The 22365-nt window shown below is 37.4% G+C and overlaps 1 protein-coding gene across 1 annotated transcript; it reads left to right on the top strand.

The window, feature by feature from the left end:
• The first annotated feature begins 554 nt into the window (after positions 1-554).
• On the top strand, positions 555-21332 carry LOC131161043 (protein VTE6, chloroplastic). The gene is made up of 5 exons (XM_058116888.1): positions 555-998; positions 2102-2355; positions 18902-19025; positions 19980-20084; positions 20935-21332. Exons 1-5 carry the CDS (start codon positions 606-608, stop codon positions 21028-21030), a joined length of 972 nt encoding a protein of 323 aa, XP_057972871.1. The 5' UTR covers positions 555-605; the 3' UTR covers positions 21031-21332.
• The last annotated feature ends 1033 nt before the right edge of the window (positions 21333-22365 follow it).

Raw genomic sequence — 22365 nt, 5'->3', positions numbered from 1 at the left:
AATATTCTATATATAATATATATATATACTAATTTTTTTATATATTATATATTATTTATATTTTATATATATTAAAATATTAACTGATTTAATCAAAATTCTAGTCGGTCGGTTTGGGGTTCGATTAAATATGAAATTTCGGTTGATTCTATTAATGAGATTTTTCAACCGAAATTTTTTAATTAAATTGGTTAATTAACCAAATCAATCGAACCAACCGAATGCTCATCCCTATTTCTAGCAATTGACTTTTGAGATAAAATGAACGATAACCACAAAAATTGTAAATATAAAGTTACGGAATAAAATATTTATTAAATTTTAAATTTTTTTTTTCAAAATGATACAAACATGCAACGTAAATGAATGCATTTATATATATATATATATATATATATTAATTTCGAAAACATAAAACAAGAATATACCAAACAAACCTTTAAATTTTAAAAAAATGATGCGAACTGGCGGCTGGCCTACAGTTCGGGTCGGATCGAAAATTGGAAGCTCCGCTTGAGAAGATCCATATCCATTATCCACCCGTCTGCTTCTCCACGCACGCCTTATTTCATGGACATTGACAGTTGACTTGCCCCTCCACTGAAATGGCTGCTTGGAGTTCAACAACTCCGCTCTGCTTCAGACCTCCCTCCCGGTCCGCATTTCCATACCGGAGCTCTTGTTCCTCCCGCTTCTTCCTCCCTCCTTCGACCAAGAGAACCCTAATTCTCTCCCCAAACCCGAGACCTCCCAAGACCGCAATGGCTCTCTCAGGTCCGGGCTTAGGGTTTCAGCAAGCGCTCAATCTGTTCCAGTCCTCCCCTCCCTCCTGGCCATCCTCTCTCTTCTGCAACCTCATCATTTTCGCCCTCGGCTCTCCCATTCTCGTCTCTGGCCTCTCTCTCTCCGGCATTGCCGCCGCCTTCGTTCTCGGTACTCTCACCTGGCGCGCCTTTGGCCCCTCGGGTTTTCTCCTCGTCGCTGCCTATTTCGTCATTGTAAGCTCTCGCTCGAGCCAATCATCATCTTCTTTATGTCTTTTTATTCTGTTTTATTTAATTTGAAAAATTGTAATTTTGCATGATTATGGGCTCTGAGTATTGTTCATTTTCCGGTAGTTTGATTGACATCCCATTATGAATCTAGGTCTTTATCATCCTTTTGAGAGTTTAATCAGTAATTGATAGCATTGACGCAGTTTTATGCGCAATTATAATTCCATCGCGTTGTTTGTACTTTTGAACTATTGATTTTGTCCATCCTTTTGATTTATATTTTTTCACTGCAAATTGTCATGACAAAGCATAGTAGTCAAAGGCGTTAGTTGCACTGAGATGCGAAGGGTTCCTGGAGCCTAGGCGCATGGTGCAAGGCAAAGGTGCACTCCTCACAAAAACGAGACACTCATTTATTAAAAGGAGAAATGTGGGTGATTTCTTGTGAATGAGATTCTGTGGCTTTGGAAGAAGTAGAAAAGGAAGGGCTTTAAGGACTTGTGCAATACATGCAATACTGTGGACCATTTTTTATCAAGAGGGATGCTAGAATTTTCAAGGCTCAAACAACTTCTCCACATTCATTGTGGGACAGAGTTGTCTTTCTGAACTGTTTTGGGCACATTCTTTTGAGATCCGTTTGGGGGATTTTGCTGTTTGATCTTCAATGGGATTGGAGGGCTGCCCTACCATTGTTGTTTTAGTTGATTCTTGGTGGATGTCTTGTTCTCCACCTCATTGTATATTTGTCTAATTTTATTTAATTAATTTTTATTATAAAAAAAATATACATGGATATAGTATAGATTTTATATCAATCATTTTCTTCTATAATTTTTCTTTTTTTACTTTAGGCTGTGCTTGGGATTTTTGCTCTCTAATTTAGGGTTTGATTCCCAGCTGATTATGCCTATGCATTTGGAAAGAATTTAAATATTAGTCTTCTAGACAAGATTCAAATTTAGTAATACTTTTATGTGATTTGTTTTCTTCTAAACTGATTATCTATTTTCTATTTGATTATTGTTCATTTTTGTGACAGATTGATTGGTTAATGTTTGAAATTTGATTCTTGTGTATGGGATGGAACATTTTGCATCTGTTAGGGCACTGCAGCTACGAAGATTAAGATGGCACAAAAGGAGGCTCAAGGGATTGCTGAGAAGAGGAAAGGAAGAAGAGGACCAGGTAGTGTAATTGGTTCAAGTGCTGCTGGTTGTGTTTGTGCTTTTCTTTCAATATATGGCGTAGGAGGCAAAGCATTTTCTCAGCTTTGGCAACTGGGGTTTGTTGCCAGTTTTTGTACTAAGTTAAGTGATACCATCTCAAGTGAGATAGGGAAGGCATATGGCAAAACAACGTAAGTAATTCTTTGCTTGGTGTTGTTTTGGGTGTTTTGCTAATTTGTAGTAGTTTCTTCTCAAATTGTCAATGAGTGAAATTCTTGATATTGGAAAAATTTATAATCCTATTATTCTTCTTGTTTATTTTTTCTTCTATATTATTCAAATAAGGTGATTCTTTTTCCTTTGCAATAATGTCTTTTCACTGTCAAAATAGAAGTCTTATCTCAATATGTTGTGCATTTGATGTTTTATCCCAACGATCTTTGTCATATTTATTTGTTTTATATTCTTTAATAAGATGATTCTTTTTAGTTTTTTTCTTTACAATTTTAGCTTTTGCCATATCCAAAATAGAAGATAAGCCAAATCTCAATATGCTGTCTACCAACTTTTGATGTTAAATAAGTGATGTGTAAAAAGGAAAAAAGGAGTCCTTAGGCCACCAGGCTCCCCACTTTTCTAGGGTTGGGGGAGGGTGTTACAGAAATCAAGAATTACAATAGGATCATTTGAAAATAGTCCACTGTGCTAGCTTTTAACAGTATCAATCTGTCTTTACTAATTTGTAAGAGCGTGGCTGATGAGCTGATCCTTTGAAGGCTCTCCTAATTCTTTCCTTCAGGATCATTCGATATAGTCCACTGTACCAGCTTGTAGCAGTAGCAATCCACTGTCTTTGCTAATTTGTAAGGGCATAGTAATTTGTAAGGGCATAGCTGATCCTTCGAAGGCGCTCTTATTTCTTTCCTTCCAAAACACTAAGTGGTTGTTTGGTTTGTAACATAAAAAATATTACCATTGAGTTACATTCTTCTTATTCTTGAGAATAGGATGTTTGCCTGATGAGAATATTTTTGTTTGTTTTGCCTTGTAAGATTCCCATGAATGTACAAAGGATTCTATTTCAATGTTTGGTTCAACATGGAAATCTTGGTAGGTTTTTAAAGAAGATGACCATTATACCCTTAACATGTGTGTGACGAATATATTAAGAAAAATTGCATTTTTTAACACAAAAACCTACTAAGAATATGTATTTAATTAAATATATATCCTAAAATTTTCAATAAATACAAATTTAAAATATTTAATGCTTAATAGCTGATTAATCGAAATAATTGAGGGCAATATAGTGTTTAAATGTGAACTATTATATTAAATTTTTATAAAAAAATAATAAAATTACTTATATTTAATAAATTAAAATTTTCAATTAAAATGTTAATTCACATAAATATTAGCACTCTTAATAGACATTTTAAGGATTGTATAATTAAAAAATTAATTAAAAATTTCTTATTAATATTTATAATTTTAAAAGATTTATTTTTCTAATTAAAAAATTAACTAACATTTATGTTAATTAATATTTTTAATTGCCATTTTAATATTTTCTAGTTAAAATTTTAATTATTTACTAACTAATAATTCATTAAAATTTAATTAAAACTATATAATTAATATCTTTAATTAAAATTTTACATATTTTTTAATTTAAATAATTAATATTTATGCTAATTTAAAATTTTTTACTTTTAGTTTATTAGTAATTTATTATTTTAAATCTAATAATAGAGTGTAATTATATTATAGGGGCATTATTGTTTAAAATCCAAAATAGTAAGGGCAATTTGGTCCAAAAAGTAGGATTCTCATGTAACTTAACCATGGGATGTGGGAATAGGATGCCCGTGTTTTATAGGAATCCTTACATTCCTAGGAATGTAAATATGTTTGCTACATCAGATTCGAATGCTCAAACAAATGTGGGAATGAGATGTTATAGACATCACATTCCCAAAAAAAGATGCCACGAAACAAATGCCCCCTATAAGATGGCTATGAGAATGAGGGTCAAAACTTTCTTCTTCTCTTTAGTGGCTCGAATACCTTTCCAGGCCCTTAACTCCTCTTCCACAGAACTGGCAGTAGCCCACTGCTACCTGCTCAAAGGAAAGTTCCCAGTTCACTGGCAGTGCAGGAGGATATGGTCAACGGATTTAGTATTGTCCAAACGTTCAAAGCACTGGTTGACAAGGGGCAGCCCCCTCTGCAAGTTATCAAGGGTTAAAATTTTGCCCCCCAAGCAAGAAAAGCAGCCTTTTTTGGGGCTGCTGTTAAAGAATTTCCAAGGGAAGTTGATGCAGTTTGTCCTCTATGAGGAGAGTTTCCTGTAAAAGGGTCTGATTGTGAATTTGCCACTACTATGAATCCATTATGGTTCATTGGCAGTGTTTCAGTAATGAAACTTGTACAAATTTCTGTAAAATTTGCAAGGTGCTCAATTTCCCTATTAGTGATGTTTTTAACCATGGGAATGCTTCAGGAGGTCCTTTGTTGTGAAATATGAAGATGTTGAAGATATTGATTGTTAAAGGCTTCTTTTCTCAAATTTTGCACCAAGGAGCGTTTAGCCATGCCAAACATCATGCCAAAAGAACACATTGCCCTCATTCCCCACTTGAAAATTGATGTAGGGTAAAATATCATCCAAACCTTTCTCTATGAATTTCCAAATTCCAACTCTATAGGATCCTCCCCTATATTAGCGACAATCATTGTGCAGAAGCAATGACTCCCTGTCAAAGGTGGTCTTTTTCCTTCATGAATCTCCAAAGCCATTTCTCTAGAAGGGCTTTGTTGAAACTAGAGAGGGGTTTTAGCCCCAAGCCTCCCAAGCGAATAGGTTGTTTAACTACCTGGTTGCCAAGGTGATATTTTAATTCCTCCCCTGACCTACCCCAAAGGAATCTCATTTAAATTACTTCAAGCCTTTTTGCAACTAAAACAGGTAAAGGAAAGGGCTATGTAATAGATTGAGAGGCTAGTCAAAGGTGCTCTTGACGAGTGGAAGTGTCCACCTATTGACAGGAAGTTTGCGAACTTCTTTTCCAACTTTTCAATTATGGTATCCCAAATTCTTTTATCTTTGAATTTGGTTCAATGAAGGAGATTGAGATATGTAATTGGAAAGGTTCTTAGTTTGCAGCTCAGAAATCACAAGGAGAGGCCCCTAGTGCTGTTCGTAATTAGTAGTAATTTCACTTTTTACTAGATTCACGTGACCTGAGAGTGCCTCAAACCCAGCAGTGGGGTTGAGGATTTTATGAGGGTCTTCTTTGCTATCATTCGCAAAAAGATGTGCAACTTCGATAAACCTCTCATTTTTACCTAAGTTGAGACCTTTGAGGAGGCCTCCTTTGGTGGCTTTCTTCAACATGAGGGATGAGGCTTAATACTACCATAATCAAGATTGAAAAAAAAAAAAAATGGACGCTTGCCTTAAACCTCTAGACGAGTAAAAAAGTTAGATGGGCAGCTTTTGATGAGCACCAAGAATCTTGGATATTGATGCATTGTGCGATCATGTGCACCACAGCTTTCCAAGGCCCATTCTCCTAAGAATACTGTGAAGAAAGTTCCTGTTGAGATGATCAAAAGCCTTCTCTATGCCAAGCTTACAAACCACCTCCCTTATCCTTACAATAGGCATCCACAACATCGTTTGCAATAAGGGTTGCATCCATGATTTGCCCCTACCATGGAAGTGTATTGGTGCTGTTCGTTGACTTTTGAATTGGCTTTCTTGAGCCTTGCTCCAAGGACTAAAGCTAGGAGATACTTCCCACAAGGCTGATTGGCAAAAATCCTTGATGTTGCAAGCCCCTGATTTCTTTGGAATTAGGGTAATAAAAGTGGCATAATGCAACATAGAAGTTTTCCTGTTCTCACAAACTCCTAAAAAATGTTGAGGATGTCTCCTTGAGAAGGCACTAATTAGCTTGATAGAAGGCTAAGGAGAAATCATCAAGTCTTAGGTCTTTATCCCTGTCACAATCTTTGAGGGTTTGATATAAATTTGCACCTCATCGAAGGGCCTCTCAAACCATGCCACTGTGGAAGGATTTAAAGATCTGGTTTATAGGCCTCAGGTTTAGTATAAAGGTCCTCATAAAAATGCCCTTTTTATATCTGTTGATGGTTATCTTAGTCATTTAGCATTGTCAGTGTGTGAATGTTATGTTAGCAAGTGAGAGTTAGCAACGGTATTATGGTCATTGGTATGTACTTTGGTATATATTAAATAGAGGGAGAGACCTATCATTGTGATTAGGTCTTCCAGTTTACCCAGTTATTCAACATGGTATCAAATCATGATTCTGAGACCTAAACCCTAATTGTCATAGCCACCATCAAAACCAAACCCTAAAACTCTAAATCCGCTGCATGTCTACCATCATAGAAGAATTTCCACCAACTCTAAAGCCCTAAAAAACAGCCAGCACTAGCAGCTGCCAGAAGTGACGCTGAGAAATTCTTGAGTGATGCTGCCAGTTCAAGAACACAAAATCCACCATAGATTTTTCAAAAACAACACACCATAGTCACCCACAGACACTGCTGATCTGCCCCTCACTGAAATCTCATCTCAAGATTCCCCATAAGCCCTTACGCACTGGTCAAAGGCTTCCAGGGTTGACCCCTTGTGTGGGGGTTTGAAGCCAATTTCAGGCATGTTTCTGGCCTTACTTCTTCTAGCAGTGCTCGAATCCCTCTATAAGCATATTAGTGAGGTTTTTTTGTTATGTTTTTTGCCCAAAGATCTCACCTTTTTTAGTTGCTCATTTACGACATTTGAGGAATGGTTGTTTGATTCTTCTTGAAGCTGTTTGTCAATTTTATTGAGTTTATTGGGCTTGAAACAGTGGTATTTTCTATGTTTTTTATCCTTACGTTGTGGGCTTGTGGTTTGCATCAATTGTCAAAGGTTGTGTATGTTGGGATTGAATTGGTGAATTTGAAAGACATGTTGTCCATTGTAATTTTTGACTGCTCTATTGAGGTTGAATGTGTGTTGGGATGGGGTTTCCCAAATCCCAAAAGTGTGTATCCCTTGTTAATTACTTGTTTCAGTGAACAACGGACTATAGCTATCTTAGAGGAGGAGTATTCAAGGTTCTTGCAGTATCAGACGTCCCAACAAGCATCTCATCACATTGCATCTTTTTCTAAGAAAAGTAACCATACGGTCTATATGTCATCCAGTATCTCTCCCATTAGTCCTTGGGTTATCGACTGTACTGCCACTGGCCATATGACCAGTGTCACCAACTTCTTTTCTACTCGAGTGTTTTACAAAAATATTCCTCAAGTTACCCTTGTTGATTGGTCCACTACTATTGCTAAGGGAATAGGAATAGTAAATCCTACTCCCTCCATCTCTCTTTATTCTATTCTCTACATTCCTAAATCCCCTTTTAATCTCTTTCCTGTAAGTAAAATTACAAAGTCACTAAATTGCTTTGTAACCTTCTTTCTTGATTCTATTCTTATTTAGGATTTGAAGATGAGGAAGACGATTGGAATAGGCTTTGAGTTTGGTGGATTTTACTACTTTGAGTTGCTCTCTTCTCTTATTGCCTGTAGTGCCACTACCATACTGCATCAAATCCATTGCCTTGGTTATTCATCATTGGACAAGTTGAAAACAACTAGTTCCTACTTTGAGTTGTGTGCCTAACCTCAACTATGAGTATTGTTAATTAGAAAAGCATCATTGTGTTCCCTTTGCCTCTCGAGTCAATAAAAGAGTCATTAGCCCTTTTATGTTAGTCCATCTGCTGTTTGGGGTCCTAGTCGTGTCACATCAAAGTTGGGATTTCGATAGTTTGTTACTTTTGTTGATGACTACTCCAGAATGACTTGGTTGTATTTAATGAAAGATTGTTTTGAGTTGTTTAATATTTGTTGTGCCTTCTGTTTCCAAATAAGGGCTCAGTTTGATATGCCAATCTGAATACTTCATAGAGATAATGCTAATGAGTACTTCAGTACTCAATTCACTACTTATTGGCTGTTTGACAAACTCTGGCATGATCCATCAGTCATCTTGTGCCCACACTCTACAACAAAATGGAGTTTTGGAGCGAAAAAACATACATATTCTTGAAGTCAATTGAACCCTATTGTATTAAATGAATGTCCCCAAAGTTTTTTGGAGTGATGTTGTGCTCACCGTTTGCTCTCTCATCAATAAAATGCCATTTTTGTCCTTGGTGGTAAAATCCCATATTCAATTATCTTCCCTAAGGCTCCTTTGTTCTCACTTCTTCGTATATTTGGCTATGTGTCCTTCGTTCATCAATGAATTCTAGGAAGGGATAAATTGGATATATTTTTTTGGGTTATTCCTATACTCAAAAAGGATATCTATGTTGTAGCCCAACTTTATGTTGATTCTTTGTCTATGCTGATGTCACCTTTTTTGAGTCTGTACTATACTATTTTGATTCCTTGAGTTATGTTGATCTTGATTAGTCCCTTCCTCTACCTAGCATTCCCGATCCTAACTTATTTCCTTCGTTTAATCTTCTTACATCTTCATCCAATTTGAGTCCTTCTCATTGCTTGTCCCAATCTATAAGTATGCACATCACAACTCAAGGGAGGAGAGCCTCCTCCAACTTCCACTTCTACTTCTCTTGTTCTCTTGTCAGATGATTCTCTTTCCCAAGTAGTTGATCCTCCTATTGTTGTTTAAATAGATAAACACACTTGTACCCAACATCCAATTTCTAATTGTTTCATATGATTTCATGTCACCCTTATACTATTGTTTTTTTAGTACCCTGTCTTTTGTTGCTGTTCCCCTAAGTCTATTTCTGAAGCCTTGCCCCATTCTGGGTGGAGGAATGCAATAATAGAAGATTTGCATACTCTGCAGGATAATGATACTTAGGAATTCGTACGTTCCTCTTGATAAGTTTGTGGTTGGTTGTTGTTGGGCGTACATTTAAAGGTCAACCTAGATGGTTCCATGGCTCGATTGAAGGTCTGCCTTGTTGCTAAGGGATATACTCAGGTGTATGGCTTGGACTACATTAGTATGTTTGTTGATCTCCTTAGCCACCACCTGTCACTGGCCTCTGCATCAGTTAGACGTGAAGAATGCTTTTGTACATCGTGATCTTCGAGAGGAGGTCTATATGGAGCAACTACTTGGGTTTGTTGCTGGTAGGCTCGCCAAGGCTTGAGTCCTTAACTACCAAAAATAATATTTATAAAACTTAACTATCCCAAGTTCAGTAGAAAGTGGGTAAGTCGGGTATCGATCCACGGAGACTTGAAGTGCAATTATTAAACCACTTCCAAATTGGTTTACTAACGCCTTGTTATGAAAAAAGAAGTGAAAGATGGTATTTTGCAATGATGATTGTCTAACAACTACTGGAAAGCATGTAAACGAAAGTAAGTAAATCTAAATTACTGGAAAGCAAGTAAATTTCTAAGTTACCCTACTCCTACAAAGCAATGCAGTGGTCTAAATCAGACACTAGATGCCATGCTTCTAACTACGCTCATCCAGACTTCCATAGAAGTACTAACTCGAGTGGGTCAAAGCGGGAGATGGGCTATCAAGGGCACAGGGTAGCAAGGGTGCACCAACCGTTCGGAATACGGTCGGGAACCGGAGTATACCCTGTCTCAATGATAACGAACACCTCCGCGGTTCCGTAGCCGACTATTTCCCTCTGACTGATACGTAGTAGTGCTTATCCTTATCTGCAATCTTTCATCAAACACACAACAAGTAAATGGAAAGCAATAAATTGTTAGCAGCAAATGAAAGCATGAGTAAGAAGATCATCATTTTATCATTCAAAACGTCTGTCACTAACGCCATAAGTACAAGAGGAGATCCTAATATACACGACTGTTGTATGAACGCTGCTGGTTGTCATAGGCCGTCGGACACTCCATACACGAACCGAAACTACTCTACTCCAACTCTAACTTGGCTCTCAATGACTTCTTAGGTCTGTTACTAACCTAAGAGAGGCCAAAGAGGAACCCAGAGCTTGTGTTCGTAGCGAATACTTATAGGCTCTAGGGTTTACAAGGTTTGTTTTACAAATTAGGAGAGTTTGCAGCAAATCTTGCACAGAATATCGTCGTTGTCGACCAAGTCGCTCCTCTGTCATTCTTGTGTGCGCCCTAGTTGAGACTCGCGGGAAGTCAGGGATTCAAATCTTCAATGTCTTCAACTTCGTCGCGTCTCAGGGTCTTGATGGTTGAGCGGATGGTCGAGACTTGCAGTATCTCGATCCTCAGGAAATCTCAGGAACTCGACATGGTCGCCCCTGAAAGTCTCTTGAGCGACCACTTCGTCGAGACTTTCGGTATTTCTGCTCTCAGTTCTGTTTCAGTATCTCGACGTGGTCGCTCCAGGGTGTCACTTGGTCGCGCACTTGGTCGAACCTTGCAGCATTCTGATCTCAGTCTGAACCTTGGAGTTTGCAGTGGAAGACTTAGTCGCCCCTGTGGTTTGCTGGTCGCGCCACATGGTCGAGCGTCATCTTCGTGTCTATTTATGATCTAAAGCTTCTGGAGCTTGGCTGAACATCTGAATTCGAGCTTTGAATCCTCCAAAGGCTCCTTGGCTTCTTGTAATGCTTAATTCCATGGTTTTAACTTGTTTTTCCTGAAAAGACAAACAAACCTTGCATAGCTCTGAACAATGATAACTTTGGGTGAATACATAATAAAATGAGGATAAACAAAGATAAATGAGGGTCTAAAATCATATATTTTAGGGACTCATCGGTTGCTCAGGAGGAGTCAGGCTTAGTGTGTTAACTCAAGAAGTCACTATATGGTTTAAAACAGTCTTTGAGGGTATGATTTGGTGGCTTCAGATTCGTAGTACTTGAATTTGGCCTTCAATGGTGTGCAACATATCATTATGTATTTTATCATCATACTCCATTTGGAAGGATTCTGCTTATTGTTTATGTGGATGATATTGTGATTATTGGTGGTGATGATCAATGTATTTAGAGCCTAAAGAATTTCTTGCGGACTAAGTTTCAGACAAAGGATTTGGGACCATTAAAATGCTTCTTAGGTACAAAAGTATTGAGATCTCGTATCAAAATTGACTTGTCACAGAGGAAGTATGTTCTTCATCTTCTAGATGAGATTGCACTTTTGGGATCCAAACCCATTAATACACCTATGGATCCTAACAGTAAGCTAGTGCCAAATTTGGTGATTTGTTGCCCAACTTAGGACTAGAGACTTGTTGGAAAGATGAATTATCTCATGGTCAGTTGATCGTATATATCTTTCACAACAAGAGTTATGTGTCAGTTTTTTTATTCTTCAAAAACAAGTCATTGGAACACAGTAATTTGCATCTTGAGATATCTCAAAGGTGATCTTGGGAGAGGTATCTTATATTAGGATCGAGGTCACGCTCATATTTAGGGATATATTAATGTAGATTGTGTCACGACCTGCTCATTTTTCCACATATTTTATATATATATATATTATCAATATCACATATCCCATATTCCAGCTCAGCAGGTCCTAATCCACCTGGGCCCGTGGGCACCAGGGATATATTAGAACATAAAGCAAAAGCCCTAGCAGCAGAAAATATACAAACATGTACATCTCAATACCATATACCACAATATACCAGAGTTACTACAATCACTGTATTTTCATTTATACATCCCAAAAATAAAACTTAGGGACATTTCCACAAAATCTAACTGTCCCTACAAAACTTACCCTTCAAAAAGGGCAGATAGACCGTACTATATCAGCGGGGCTTTTTCCGCTCTCCTATCCGAGGCTCCTGAAAAGTTAATAAAATTTAGGGGTGAGACACCTCTCAGTAAGGGAAATAAACTAATACTAGTGTGTGGCAACATGAGTATACCGTGTTCTACATAGATCTTACATATCATATTCAGTACTGTTTATCAAATCTGGGAAAACGTATGTATATCAAAACATGGCAGAACATACGGCATTTCATAAGCATATCTCATCTCATATCATAATAATAACATAAAACAATCCTGGTAGGTTAGCTGACTGTTGTCATGTATTACCCCCACATGACTGGATTGTGTGGCCCGAAGGCGGGACTTGACAATGGTTGGCCGACCACTGCCAAGTCAAACAGTAGTTTGTAGGTCCGATGGGTCTACCCAGACTAGTCCGTACACTAGGGGCGATAACAGCACACTTCTTGAAAATAACCACATCAACCATCCAATCTTACACCACTCGGTACAGTGGCGTTAACACAAATATCATGATCACGAAGACCATGGACACATAGCAACGGTACCGTACAAGTGCTAGCCTAAACCAAGCCAACCAGGTTTTGATATTATATATATATACTAAAATCGTGATATATAGATATCTCATATCATTCATTTTCACATCAATCATATCATTTCACATATATACGTGTATCGTGAAAATCATCGGCCCGTACGCCAGTATTACACATTTTATCATAGCACGGCCCGTACGCCGGAAAATCACATAGCACAGCCCGTTCCCCGGCAAATCACATAGCATAGCCCGTACGCTGGCAAATTTCATAGCACGACCCGTACGCCGGCAGATCACATAGCACAGCCTGTACGTCGGCAAACATATCCACATATATGTATATAAAAGCATCTCGGCCCGTACGCCGGTTTTCCATCATAAAAATCCATATCATTCACATTCCTAGAAAACAGCATTCCACAACATTTTTACTCATACCACACAGTAGATTTTCCACATATTCAACATACGATCATTTTCACAGTATTTTGCAAATATAAAACATATATATAAACATATACATTTTCCATAAATCAAATGATAAATAAATAAATATATATATATATATATATATATATATATAAGCATTTTCTAAAATAGTACTAGCTTAGTTTATCCCCTTACTTGACTCCTGCAAAGTCCCTAAGAAAATCTTCCCTGCACCCGCAAGGTTCCCAACTCAACAACTCTGGAAACGAAAACTCGCAGAATTAAAGTTCAGTATTTTCGTACGCACAACATTTTCTACAACTACCACTAAGTCAAATTCGGTTTAAAAAGTCTTACCTCAACTTAGGGATGATTCCTAACGTTCCCAATCAACATCCCTGGAAACGAAAACTCCCAGTATTAAACTTTAATATTTCAACGCGTATATCACTTTCTTCAACTGTCAAAAATCCAAATATTGAGTATAAAGCCTTACCCTGGATTTGGGATGAAATCCAATTTCGTTTCCCTGACGATCCGCTTCGGCAGATTTGCAGAGAACTTCGCCAGGAGCGTCGTGGTGGCTTCGGTTTGTCAATATGGCTTAAAACTAGCCCAGAATCGAAGAGAGACAGAGAGGAGAGAGAGAGAGCACTTCCAAACTTAAAGCAAGCTTCTTGGAGAAGCTTGCACTATTATGTATATATATATATATATATTAATATTATACTAACTATTAATTAAAGCAAGCTTCCTAATACAATTATATATATATATATATTAATATCATGATAACCATTAATTAAACAAAGCTTCTTGGAGAAGCTCATTTTAAGATAACTTACATATATTATATATATATATCATTATTACTTTTAACTTATATGTATTACATATATATCCTAATAACTTATTTATATATATATATATATATATATATTTTCCTTATCATACTATTCATTTTACTTGTTAATTTAATTAATTTATTTTATTTTATTTTATTATTATTTTATTATTTTTTTTTAATTTTATTTTTCCCGGTTACTACAGATTGGGCCTGATCACCTTCCGACAGAATATCCACAATCGGGTACTATATCTTTGTTGGTGGAAATTTGGTTTCTTGGAGGACTAAGACACAAACTATGGTAGCTAGGTCAAGTGCTAAGTTGAGTATAGAGCCATGGCTCACACTACATGTGAGCTTGTTTGGTTGAAGAACATGTTGGAAGAACTAGGTTTTCCATATTCTTAGTCTATGGAGCTTATGTGTGATAATCAAGATGTTATCCATATTGCCTCCAACCCGGCCAATCTTCCATGAGTGGACAAAACATATTGAATTTGATTGCCACCTTGTTTAGGAGAAACTTGTGTAGAAGCTCATTCTCACTACTCATGGGAAGTCTGATTTGTAGCTTGCTGATTTATTTACTAAAGCCTTGGGTGGGTGCTCGTGTTAGATTCATTTGTAACAAGTGCTCTAGCTTGAGGGGCAATGTTGATGGTTATCTTAGTCATTTAGTATTGGTAGTGTGTGTGTGTTATGTTGACAAGTGAGAGTTAGTGAGGATATTATGGTCGTTGGTATGTACTTTGACATATATTATAATTAGAGGGAGAGAGTAGTGTTTCGATCACTCTTCTGAGCCATAAGGCTTTGGAATTCTGTCTCCAAGTGATCTTCGCCGCCAAGTGACCTTGTCGACAGCCAAATCTTTCTTTGAGCAAAAATCTTCTAGCCTCATTGTGGGAATGAGTCCTTGACCAAGTTCCTCTTCATCCGGCTCCTTGATGCCGTTTAGGATTATGGTCTTTTTCAAAAGAACATTTCCAAATGTATTTATCTTCCACCACTTTTAGTGTCAAGGCAAACACAAAGCTAGCTTTCCCCTTAAGGTGGAGCATAGACCACCTTGCTTAACCTGGTCCCTAAAGCCATCGCGCTTGAGCCACGTGTTTTTTAATCAAAAAGGAGTTGGCCTCTGCTTGACTTCTCCTGTGTCTAGGCTAATAGGGAAGTGATCTAAGATGGGCCTAGGTAGGAGACTCTTGAGTAACTTTTGGAAAGTCAACTTCCCAATCTGCTAAGATTAAGAACCTATCTATCCTTGAAAAAGGAGACTCCTGGTAGTAGGACCTAGGGTAATAATCGCCCATGAGTGGAGGATTGATTAGGGCATTCCGATTGATGAAATCAAGAAATTTTCTCATACAAATGTTTTGAGTTAGCCCCGCTTCTTTCTTGGGGATAAACAACCATATTGAAGTCTCCTCTAATGATCCAAGGAGCATCTCATCGGCTTCTAATGTCCAAGAGTTCATTTCAAAAAAGTTGTCTAAATTCTTCACATGGGTTGTGGACATTGGTGAGGATCCACTAGGAGTTATCCGCCAAGTTCATAAACGAGCAAGAAATCATCAAGGAATTAATAGAATCGTTATCCTTTCACAAAACAAGAATGGCCCTACATTGCCGAGCCGCGCTAGCTCAAGTGGTAAGGGCGAACTTGTAACTTTGGTGACCTCAAGGTCACGGGTTCGATTCCCTACTTGTGGATTGTCCAGTAAATTACCAGGGGTGCATTATTGAGCGGGTGGCAACATTTCCACCATTGTGGGTGTGATGCCACACCTTGGGGGGGGGGGGGTCCAAAAGGACTCGTCGGTGGTTGGAGTTCCCATGTTAATTAAGAAAAAAAAAATGCCCCTGCATTACTTGATGCTCCATGGAAAATCCACCCGCAAGCCTCTTGATCCACAACTTCCACTTTAGTTTCCTGCAAACAAACAACATCACACCTCCAATCTTCAAGAGAAAACTTAATAAATTCCCTTTTTTGTTCTATCATTGAACCCCCCAAACTTTCCATGAAATCGTCTTTCTCAACATGATTTCACCATAGGACCCCGATTTTTTGCTACTAGCCTCCACCATGCCATAGTATCCTCCTATCTTGGCATAATTCACTGACTGTCATTTTAATTCCCTATTAGGTCCCATCTTCTTACTATGCCCATGGTTTTTTTTTTGGGTGATAATTTTCCCTTCCTATTTTTTTTATTTTTTTTATTTTTAGTTTTGCGATTCTGTCAATAGACTCAAGGTCCTATCTTCAAATCCTTCAAAGGACACTTTGATTGTTTACCTAACCAACTTCATCTTCTGGAGAACCAATTAGAGACCTACTTAAAACAAGCACTTCTAGTGTCTATCCCTTTCAGCACCTCAAAGTTAGTTGGGGGCGGGGGTGTCTTATGTAACTTCAATGCAAGTTTTGGGAGGTGGAACTAACACCTAGTGTTCATTATCATCCTGAAATCCTCAAATTTGGTGGACTCAAGTTCCTGGTCATCCTCTTCCTCCTGAGCTTCTTGGAATTTTATGCGAGGGGTTTGGCGGTGGATCAATCCCTCCAAAGCTAGTCATCTTCTTCACATAACTAACTGGGCCTTCTTAATGCTTGAAAGTAGTGAAAGAAGTGGTTAAGTCTGATAAATGGGCCCGGGGTAAAGGCTTGAGGGGGTGTGAGGCTAAACACAAAAGCCTTAGCATTAGTGCTACCAAAGCCCAAGGCCAGTTAAGGTATACAAAGGTAGAGAAGGACTTCGGCTTGAACGGGTTTGCACCGAAAGATAAAAAAAACAGTCAGAAGTGCCCACTTTTGCTTCCCTGCTCAACAATGCTTGTGAAAGATTACATGGCGTCCTTACCCGTAACCCTTTCCTATATTGTACCTGCTCAACGAATAAGGAGATCCTTAGGGTTATTGTAGTGAAGGCAAGAGCACACAACCTCTTGGTAGGTTGGTGTTAGGGATCCTCCAAGAGTGGGTATCCACTTCTCCATTTGGGAGTTGATTGACATCACTTTTCTTGGTACAGAGGCCTTGGTCTTCCTTTTTGCAGTGGAAATCACTAGTCTACCCAAGACAACTGCCGAAGATGAGATCTTGTGGCAATCCATGGAGTCGAAACCCTTTGGAAAGGCGATATTTCTCCAGACGCAGCTATTGATCTCCATTTGGGCAAGGATGTTGCTGTGCTTGTTTGGTTTTAATTTAAGTGACAAGGTTTTATCCTTGTTCGTAAAGCGACAAAACCAAGGCATCATCATGGGTCTATTGTTTCTCAACACCTAGAAGTCCTCCCATGCGGTGAAGAACCACTCAATCTCATCTACCTCCAAGAGGACCGAAATGTGAGATGATGACCTCTAAGAAATATTCATCTTTTTTATATGAAAAAATATGTTTTTAAAATCTAAAAATATCCATGGAGTGTCAGAAACATGTAAAGGAGGGTTAGCATCAATGTTGGATGCAACACAAACATGGCTTCCTTGTGGAAATTTGTATGCCCTACAAAAGGGATTCAAATGGAGCTGTCTTCCCACATCTTGATGGCACTTGTGGTAATTTTGATCAATTGATGTCAAGCGTGCATTATTTTTTTAACCAATTCTATCTCAATTGTCCTTCTCTTTCTTTACTAGTGCTGATTACTGGTATTTAGATTAGTGTTTTAAAAGGCTCAATTAAGGCTCACCTCAAGGCAAAGCATGCCTAAAACGCCTTGAGGCTCAATCTAAAATACCAAATTCCAAAAAGGCTAAGCATTACTTGCTAAGGCTTACGCATTTTTACAAAAGACATGCCTTTTGCACCTTTTTAGTTGAGGCTTACGCATTTTGAGTGTGCGATTCTCAAGTTAGAATTGGTTAGAAAATTTTAACTACATGTTTATATAGAAGCAACGTCATAATATGAGTTGATTTTTAAAATTTTTGAACCTCAAGCTTTTGAAAATAACTAAGAGTTGTATTTTAGATCATGAAAATAGTTTGAACTTTATAGTAGTATAGCTATCTCGTCATGATTTAAGTCATGTACTCAAGTTAGCAATTTTTGAATGGCCAACAAGTAGTTTGCAGAGTATATCTAATTTTTATTTTTTACATTATATTTGTGGTTTTCTTAATTTTTTTCTTATTTCTACAATAAATATATTTATTTACATTTTTGTTATCTTAAAACATATTCTCAAAAAGCTTACGTCCCAACGCCTTAAGGCTTATGCCTCGCCTCTTAAGGGTTAAAATGCCTCGCCTTACGCCTTCACCTTTTAAAACATTGATTTAGATTTTAAAGAAGTTTTAAGTGTGATATAATTCAATGAAATGGAAGGCAAATTATTTTTACCAGGATAGTGTGATAAGCCAACTGTGATATGAACCCCTTTCAAGTTTCAAGAGTTAAAGGTCAAAGTCCAAGGGGTTACAATTGGTATTCGCCAAAAATTTCTATCATCTTTCCTTCAATTATCAGTCACTCAATGAGAAAGTGACCAATGAGAATGATTAGAATTTACAAACAACACAAATTGAACTTTTTGAAGTTGAGGTGGGGTCTAGTTAATTGCCTAATGGTGGCCAATCTGCTCTTAGATAAATGGTTCTCAAGACCAATCAATCCTCACTCATTGGGGTTAGTAATTGCCATTTCCGCCTCAAAATTATTTAAGTTGTAATAAATTTTGTAGATCATAGCTGATTTTTGTGTTAACTTGATGACCAAATTACTGTGGGCGGAATTTGATCCCAGTGATTATATGATCAGTATTTAATGATACTTGTAAAAAAAAATGGTTATTATATGATAACCTTGAAAATAATGCCCACATCACTGCATGCTTCTTAGCTTGAATACTTTTATGTTGCATTTTATGCTGCATTTGGGAGTTCGGATTTCGGGCCTTGAATTTGGGTTAAGATTTTGGTGGCTTTGGACAAATTTCAATAAAATTTTATATTACATCTCTTCCAAATCCACAAAAATCCAAATATAAGATTTGTCCTAAACATAGAGTTAATGTCTTGCATGTCCTTAATATGGCTTTTGCAAATCTGAATACCAGCGACCCCTTATGATATTCAGTGAAACAGTGAAACATATGATGTCCAAATGTTTCAAATTAGTGCTCCATGTGCAGGTATTTAGTTACAACGTTCAAGGTTGTTCCAAGGGGAACAGAAGGGGCTGTGAGCATTGAGGGAACCTTTGCTGGATTTTTTGCTTCAGTTCTTCTTGCATCAATTGGTTATCTCGCTGGTGAGGTATCATTATTCATATTTCCTGTTCATTTTCTACTTCTAAAAAAAAAAATATATTTACCTGATTTTTACCTTGGCATTCTTTGTGTTCCTTCCTGGTTTGGTTTGTCTGATCATGAACATACCTTGATTTTGAAAGCAAGGAAGACGGGGAAAGTATAAGTCATTTTGTATTCCTAAATAAACTGGAGTACTGATGATCTTAGAATAATCTTGTGTGCCTACTTTTTACTAGTTGATTATCTACCTGCAGATGGTTTTGTGTTTCACTGGTGAGGTATCATTATTCATCTTTCCTGTTCATTTTCTTCTCTATTTTTTTTAAATAATATTTACCTGATTTTTACCTTGGCATTCTTTGTGTTCCTTCCTGGTTTGGTTTGTCTGATCATGAACATAACTTGATTTTGAAAGCAAAGAAGACGGAACGTATAATTCATTTTGTATTCCTAAATAAACTGGAGTACTCTTGATCTTAGAATAATGTTGTGTGCCTACTTTTTACTAGTTTGATTATCTACCTGCAGATGTTTTTGTGTTTCATTTTCCAAGTGTTGCTGATTGCGAAAGCATGGGATCTAATTCCTCCCCCCCCCCCCCCCCGCCCCCCCAAAAAAGCTTTTTATCCTCTCTTTCTTTCTGTGTCTGACTGAAGAAGAGAAACAAAGACAGCATTCGCATTACAGTTGGCTAGAAGAAATGTGACTTTTGACTTTGACATCTTTAATTTGAATATGAAATTGGTGATTGGTTGATAATGGTTGAATGCGTTGTCAACCAATACATTCAACATGAATAGTCCCATGAAAAATTGTATTCAGCGCTATTTGTTTGATACGAGCTTTTAAAATTTTATTATCATGTCTAATCAAAAGCAATAAAAAAATTTTTTCTTAAAAAAATTAAATTATAGGACATAAAACTAACTTTCTGTTTCTTTGTTGAATTTTGAAACAGATTGATGCAGCTGGAGCCATTATATGTGTCATGGCTTCACAGATAGCAAATGTTGGTGAGAGCATAATAGGTGCTGCACTACAAGAAAAGGAAGGATTTCAATGGGTAAGCAACTATGTAGGCCCTGTTTGGAACATGGAAAACATTCAGGAAAGAAAAAGAGAAGACGAAGGAATGCATCTTTTCATGTTTGATTATTAAGGAAAGTGAGATATATTTATGTACACACACACACACCAAATCAATGAACAAAAATTTGATATTCTGTGGAAATGCATATTTGATGAAGGTCATATATACGGATTTGAAGGAGATATTTTATTATGAGTTAAGCAAGCACATTTCTTCTTTCAAACATTTGCCAAAATTTTTTGTTGATTTTTAACCTTTTAGCATTATAATTTCTTTTGTTAGGACTAATTTTATCTCTAGAGTTGATTTTACACATTATTAATGCATGATTTTCTTTATTTTTAATCATATAAAAACATTTTAATTTTAAATAGTATTTGATATAGAGAGAAAACACAGTGAGGAATAAATTTGCTTCTTACTTTCCAATACTTCCACAAAATAAAAAGAGAGTAGCCTAGTGCGCAAAGCTCCTGTATATGCGGGTCTGGGGAAGGGGTAGATTGAGGGATCTATATTAGTGTCTTACCTTGCATCTTTGCAAAGGGCTGCCCCCACATCTCAAACTGGCTGACTTCCAGTCATACAGGGACGACTTTACTGTTGTGCCAAGGTACTCATTGCATTGCTTTTGAATTCTGATCAATTTTGTGGTAGAGCTGCCTGGGTAGGTCCCAATAAGGTTAGATTTGGTGTGGTCGTGCTTGTGCCTTGGTTGGTTGGTATTGCATCACTCATCTCCCTCTCTCTCACAGACCAGGGTGAGCTCTGCATGACTAGTTTACTTTCTATTGTGGACTAAGCCCCTTAATTTGTTTTGCAGCTCAACAACGATACTGTCAACATCATCAACATATCCATGGGCAGCATCATAGCAGTCTTTATACAACAGATCATACTAAGAAATTGGCATATGTAAATTCAATTTCACCCACATGTGGGTTCTTCTGGGAGCACATTTTATCTCAAGTCCCTGCTCTGCTCTGCTGCGTTCACCCTCTCAGCTAGCTCAAGCGGTAATGAAGCAGAGGAGGTCATTTTTTTTTTTTTTCCAGACAAATATCATACTTCATTACATATGAAGACTGATCTCCTGTAATCTGGTAACGGATTCTTTGACGAAGGGCTGTGTAGAAGATTGCAAAATCATTCTCGCTGTTTGTAAAAGATTACTGTGTACCTCAAATATATCATTTGCAATGAAAAATCACGTCTTCAGCCTGGTGTTTGTTCTATTTGGGGAGTGGAAACTGGCGAAGGTAGGGGGCTGCTATGAGTCGTAGTGGGATTGGAGAAAAAAAAAGAAAAAAAGTAAAAAGAAATCGACGGGCATGTTTTGTTTTAGTCCTTGAACATAGTTTAGCACAGGGGATGCAAAAAGGCCAGAGGAGGGGGGTGGGGGGTGTGTGGAAAAAAGGCCTTTTGGTTTGTCATTTTTATAAAATTGTTTCAAATGATATTTTGTCACTTCGGTGCAATCCAAACTCAAGCTCTCTCTTAGTTTATCGTCATGTTCTACCTGTTGCCACCAGTGACTCTCATTGCCCCTTGCTGGCTGCCGACGATTATCCCCTGCTTCCATTGGCTACCGCCGTTCACCACCACTCACCATCTCCAACCCCAACCAACCATCGCGGACAGCCACCCCTTATTTGCCGACGACCGCCACTCACTCTCACTGGCCTCCATTCCCTCCGCCCTGCACGCTGCCACCTCTTGCTGTTGCTGCCAACTGCATACACCATTGATTACCATCATCAAAGGAAAAAAAATTTCTCATTTAAATACGTTGTCTATTTTTCTTTTGAATTTTTAGAAAGGTAAATTTAATTATTTTTAGTCACGAATGGATAATGACGAACGAGCCATGGGAGCAGGTTTATCAGAAAAAATAAGAGTTGCTGCACAATTATTATAACTATTATTATTACTAATTGGATGCTGCATGACATGATTTTGTTCATCATGCAAAACCTAAGGAAGAGGTTTATGAGTCACCGCCTGCGGGGTGTGGATGGCATCAATCACATGATCTAAACAGGTTCCTGAACCCTTTCCACTTCCTGTTTGTCTTGTTTCCAATTAATATTCATTAAAACATGAGTATTATTTCAGAAAATAATTGTATATTTAATGCACTGAAGTGACTCCCATTTAAGTGACTGTGAATGTATTTAATAAAAAAAATATTTTTAAATAATAATATTAGTAAATAATTTAAATAAAGTAATTACAGTATCCTATTAGAGAATTT

This window comes from Malania oleifera, chromosome 1 (assembly GCF_029873635.1).
Source record: "Malania oleifera isolate guangnan ecotype guangnan chromosome 1, ASM2987363v1, whole genome shotgun sequence".
In the NCBI taxonomy this organism is placed as follows: domain Eukaryota; kingdom Viridiplantae; phylum Streptophyta; class Magnoliopsida; order Santalales; family Ximeniaceae; genus Malania; species Malania oleifera.
The sequence above is the reverse complement of the archived record's forward strand: the minus strand, read 5'-3'. Positions and strand labels throughout refer to the sequence as shown.